This window comes from Chiloscyllium plagiosum, unplaced genomic scaffold (genome assembly GCF_037043375.1).
Source record: "Chiloscyllium plagiosum isolate Xiang-an unplaced genomic scaffold, Cpla_swu_hap1 HiC_scaffold_11, whole genome shotgun sequence".
Lineage (NCBI taxonomy): Eukaryota > Metazoa > Chordata > Chondrichthyes > Orectolobiformes > Hemiscylliidae > Chiloscyllium > Chiloscyllium plagiosum.
Window position 1 is genome coordinate 25837315 of NW_028270149.1, and position 6000 is coordinate 25843314.

Sequence of the window (6000 nt, forward strand, 5' to 3'; positions counted from 1 at the left end):
TCTTTCTCTTCGGATAAGCATTGAATCCTCTCCTAAAGATCAGAGTCAGTGGAGGGGCAGTCAGGTAGATCTGGGTATCATCAGGGTACATATGGAATCTGAAGTTTGCTTTACCCTATAGAAACATCACAGAATGAGAAACTGGAGAGGCTAACAATATATTATTGAAGGGGCCATCAGAGATAATGATGTGGGAATAGGAAGAGAATCACTGCAGCTCTGATTAGATGTGGATAGATGAGAATGGACCCAGTTGAAGGCATCACCACTCAAATGATGGACAGAGGAGAGGCACTGGAGATAAATAGTCTCAGTTTGAGAAAGACAAGTAGGAATATTTTACCAAGGCCACAGTCAATTAGTTAATTTACAATTTTCTAGTTTATAACATCTGACTATGACTCTATCTTCTATGTATGAAAAGTAGTCGGAATGTATTTCAAAACTGGTAACTGAAAGGACAACAGATTCTGTAAATCAGAGACAAAAATAGAAATTGTTGGAAAAGCTCAGGAGTCTAGCAGCACCTTTGGAAAGAAATCAGAGTTAATGTTTCAAGTTGACGACCCTTTCTCAGAACTGATGGTAGCTAAGAAAATGTTCGTTTATACGCAGTTGATAGGACGGGGCAGGGGGTAAATAGTAAACGATAGGTGGGGATAAAGCCCAGAGAGAGAGAGAAGAGCAGCTGAACAGACAAAGGAGTGGATAACAACCTGGCTAGGAATGTGAATAGCTGTCAATGAGAATTGTTCGTGGCAAACAATGGGTGGTGTGTAATAACAGACTATGTGATAACAAGGTCCCCAAGCAGAAAATGAGGTGCTTGGGTACCCTGCAGCCTTCCGGACTCAACATCACATTCAATAACTCCAGGGCTTGAGCTCTCCCATGTCTTTGCCCCAGTCCCCACAAACCAGGCCTTCTTATCACATTGTCTGTTATTACACATCACCCATTGTTAGCCACTAACAGCCCCCATTAACATCTATTCACCCTCGTGCTGGGTTGTTATCTACTCCGTTGACTGTCCAACTGCTCTTCTCTTTCTTTGGGCTCTATCCCCACCAATCATTTACTGCTTACCCCCTCTTCTCATCCTGTTTTCTGCATATAAACCAACATTTTCTTAGCTATCATCAGTTCTGAGAAAGGATCACTGGACCCAAAACGTTAATTCTGATTTCTCTCCAAAGATACTGACAGACTTGCTGAGCTTTTCCAACAATTTTTTTTGTCATTAAAAAATGGTGTTTAATTAGCTAGATGTTCAAAGAAATATGGAAGCACAATAGACTCAACATTAACCATCTCCAGGTACTGAGTAGCAAACAACACTGCAAACATAATCCACCAAATCAGAGATGGTCTGATGCTGTTCTGCTAAAACTATACTGTTGTCTGGTCACAATTCATTCTGATCAGAGTATGCAGTATTGGAATATACAACGGAGAATCACCAAATCGCAGAGGAGATTTATAGGATTCATCCTCAGAACTACAGCTGAATCCGAAAAATCAACGCAGAGATGAGGAATAGAAACTATAAATTTAGAGCACTACTTAAAGTTTAAAAAAAAAGACCGTCAGATAAAGGAACTTGATACAAACTATTAAAAAGAAAATTCAGGGTAGCATCAAAATGCAGTTCTTCACTTAAGAGTGACTTGGCACTAGATACTGGTTCTAAAAACGTATCATAATTAGATTGAGTATTGAAGTATGGCTAAGAAATTGCTTGAATGAAACAGAAATGCCATAGCTATTTCAGAAGGATGCTAATCTTGGAAACATTAAGCTAGGGATGTGATTGCTGGGTCCCTTCTGAGATATTTGTAACATCAATAGTCACAGATGAGGTGCCGGAAGACTGGAGATTGGCTAACATGGTGCCACTATTTAAGAAAGGTGATAAGGACAAGCCAAGGAACTATTGACCAGTGAGCCAGATATCGGTGATGGGCATGTTGTTGGAGGGAATCCTGAGGGACAGAATGTACATGCATTTGGAAAGGCAAGGACATGGCTTTGTGCATGTGAACTTTACTGAGTTTTTTTGAAGTTAAAAAAAGCAGATTGATGACAGCAGAGCAGTAGACATGATCTATATGGGTGTTCAGTAAGGAGACTGGTTAACAAAGTTAGATCTCGTGGAATACAAGGAAAACTAACCAGCTGAATACAGAACTGGCTTGAAGGTAGAAGACAAAGAATGGTGGTACAGGCCTGTGACCACTGGTGTGCTACAAGGATCAGTGCTGGGTCCATATAAATGATAGGAGGTATAGTTAGTAAGTTTGCAGATGATACTAATGGGCTGAGGAGTGGCAGATGGAGTTTAATTTAGATAAATCTGAGGTGCCGCATTTTGGAAAAGGAAATCAGAGCAGAACTAATACACTTAATGGTAAGGTCCTGGGGAGTCTTGCTGAACAAAGAAACCTTGGAGTGCAGGTTCATAGCTCCTTGAAAGTAGAATCGCAGGTAGATAGGATAGTGAAAAAAGTGTTTGGCATGCTTTCCTTTATTGGTCAGAACATTGCGTATAGGAATTGGGAAGTCATGTTGCAAATGTACAGGATATTGGTTAGGCCACTTTTAGAATATTGCATGCAATTCTGATCTCCATTCTATCAGAAGGATGTTATGAAACTATAAAGGGCTCAGAAAAGATTTACAAGTATGTAACCAGGGTTGGAGTGAACTATAGGGAGAGGCTGAATAGTCTGGTGCTGTTTTTCCTGGAGCATCAGAAACTAGGCGGTGACCTTATAGAGATTTATAAAATCATGAGGGGCAAGATCTTTTTCCTGGGGTGGGAGAGTCCAGAACTAAAGGGCATAGGTTTAGGGTGAGAGGGGAAAGATATAAAAAGGGACGTATGGGGCAACTTTTTCACACAGAGGGTGGTGAATGTATGGAATGAGCTGCCAGAGGAAGTGGTGGAGGCTGGTACAATTACAGCATTTAAAAGACATCTGGATGGATATATGAAGAGGAAGGGTTTAAAGGGATATGGGCCAGGTGCTGGCAAGTGGGACTAGATTAGGTTAGGATATCTGGTTGGCATGGACGAGTTGGACCGAAGGGTCTGTTTCCATGCTGTACATCTCTATGACTCTCTGTTCACTACCTAATGACAGACCTGGTGCCACTCAATCTACAAACAAGACACTTATCTGACATTTTCAGCTTATCCAACCACAGCACTGTTAGAGAACTAACTATAATAAAACTATTTACATTAGTTAAAAATCAACTTGTTTGCTTTCAAGCCATAAAAGGAGAACCAAAACAAAGGAAACTTGAAACTTGGATTAAATCTATAACATGCATTTATATCTCTTAATGTAAACTAGCATAATCTGACAAGAGTCTTAACACTGGTACGAACAAACTTCAGCAGGCGAACTTCTAAAAGACGTAGCTATAACTTCAGATTTTACTGTAAATTAAGTGAAACTATCATTGGACTGGCAATAGCAGTTCCTAAAGAATCTTATTTAAACACACACATCATAAAAGCTGAGCAGCAAGTTCTTGCATGGTGAGATCCTGCTGTCCTGACAGATGGTAAGAGATCAAAATACTCAGTCTGATTGTGATCTGAACCTTGATGTTAACAGTCTTTTATCCCTGAGTGGACGTGCCCAATAACTTCCTACTACTGTCAACATCAATTGACAACAAAGAGGCACTCACACACACACAGCTCGAACACATAGGCGTAGTAAGACCACAGCACGACCATGGTTATGATGAGCACCGGAATCCAGGCCAATATCCGCTGACAGCACCACAGACCCCGCGATATCGCCATCTTCCTCACCCGGCCTACCGGCCGGCACCTCCACAATCCCGTCACGGCCCGAACACCGAGCACCCCGCCTGCACCTCTCCTCTCCCAGGCTCCGCCGGACGCCTCCGCCCTCTTCGGCTCTCTCCGGAGCGGCGTCCGCCCTCTTCGGCTCTTCTCGGCGCGGAGGCCGCACCTTTCGGCTCTTTCCGAACCAGCGCCCGCCCTCTTCGGCTCTTCCCGACCGTACCTCGCAATTGCCGGCTCTTTCCGGAGCGGTGTCCGAGCTCTTCGGCTCTTTCCGGAATTCGTCGACTCCTTTCGTATGACACAGCCGAAGAGAGTGTTCTTTCTGGAGAAGAGTTTGGAAGAACAGATGTTGTGTCGCCCTCTAACGCTTGCAACCCACACTGTCTTCCCAGCAAAATAACACTGATTTTATTGCCTGGGTCCTGTATTTCAATCAGGTACTATTTAGTATCAATGGGTACTAAATTTCTAGCGGGAACAGTCCTTATGAAATGCCAAGTTGAGGAGACATCTGGCTGGAGATAGCATGAATTCACCCTGGTCCACTCCTACATTATTCTACTGCACTGTTCCAGTGAAGACAAATGCAAACTGGAGGAACAACACCCACTTTCCGCTTTAACACTTTATACACTTCAGAACTCAACATTGTTGCCTCAGGATGAGGCAACCATGGCTGACCAGGGAAGTCAGGGACAGCATAAAAGCAAGAGAGAGAGTATATAATGTGGCGAAGTGCAGTCGGAAGCCAGAGGATTGGGGAGCTTAGAAAGACCACAGAGGACAATGAAGAAAGAAATGAGGAAGGAGATTTTCAATATGAGGGTAAGCTCGCCAGTAATATTAGAAAAGATTGCAAGAGTTTCTTTTGTTAAAGGCAAAGTGGACATTGGGCCGCTGGAAAAATCACACTGGAAAAATAGTAATGGGGAACGAAGAAATGGCTGAGGAACTGAACAAATACTTTGCGTCAGTCTTCATGATGGAAGACACGAGTAATATCCCAAAAGTACAAGAGAATCGTGGGGGGTGGGGGGACAGAGATGAGTGTGGTGGCCATCACTGAGGAGAGGGTGCTAGAAAATCTGAAAGGTCTGAAATTGGATAAATTGCCCAGACCAGATGGACTACATCCCAGCGTTCTGAAGGAGATAGCTGAAGAGATAGTGGAGGCTGTAGTAGTGATCTTTCAGGATTCGCTGAAGTCAGGGAGGATCCCATAGGACTGGAAAATCACTAATGTAACCCCCACTACTTAAGAAGGGAAATTATGTACAGGAAATTATAGACGGATTAATCTGACCTCAGTCGTTGGTAAGATTTTGGAGTCCATTGTGAAGGATGAGATTTCTGAATACCATGGAATTGCATGTTAAATAGGGCAAAGTCAGCATGGTTTCATGAGGGGAGGTCAAGCCTAACAAATCTGTTAGAATTCTTTGAGGAGGTAACAAGCAGATTAGACCAAGGACAGCCAATGGATGTTATCTATTTGGACTTCTAGAAGGCATTTGATAAGGTGCTACACAGGAGACTGCTGAGTAAGCTAAGGGCCCATGATGTTAGAGGCAAGGTACTAGCATGGATAGAAGATTGGCTGGCAGAACGCAGAGAGTGGAGATAAAAGGGTCCTTCTCAGGATGGAAATCAGTGATTAGTGCTGTTCCAGAAGGGTCAGTGTTGGGACCACAACTTTTCACTTCACACGTTAATGATCTGGATGAAGGAACTGATGGCATTCTGGCTACGTTTGCAGATGATTCAACGATAGTTAGAGGGGCAGGTAGTATTGAGGAGGCAGGAAGGCTGCAGTAAGATTTAGATAGGTTAGGACAGTGGGCAAAGAAGTGGCAAATGAAATACAATGTGGGAAGTTGTGAGGTCATGCACTTTGGTAGGAAGATTACAGGAATGAACTATTTTCTAAATGAGAAAATTCAGAAATCTAAGTCAAAAGGACTTGGGAGCCCTAGTCCAGATTTCTCTTAAGGTCAACTTGCAGGTTGAGTCGATAGTTAGGAAGGCAAATACAATGTTGTCAAACATCTTGAGCAGGGATGTATTTCTGAGGCTTTATAAAGCTCTGGTCAGACCACATTTAGAGTATCGTGAGCAATTTTAAGCCCCATACCTCAGGAAGGCCCTGGAGTGGGTCCGGAGGAGGTACACGAGAA

General features: G+C 43.1%; 1 protein-coding gene across 1 annotated transcript in view; it reads right to left on the reverse strand.

The window, feature by feature from the left end:
- Window positions 1-3933, reverse strand: part of LOC122557360 (palmitoyltransferase ZDHHC15B) — a 105764-nt gene extending 101831 nt beyond the window's left edge. The window contains exon 1 of the mRNA XM_043704992.2: window positions 3703-3933. Within this exon, the coding sequence (XP_043560927.1) occupies window positions 3703-3820 (118 nt within the window). The 5' untranslated portion in view covers window positions 3821-3933. The remainder of the gene's footprint in view (window positions 1-3702) is intronic.
- Window positions 3934-6000: the final 2067 nt, after the last annotated feature.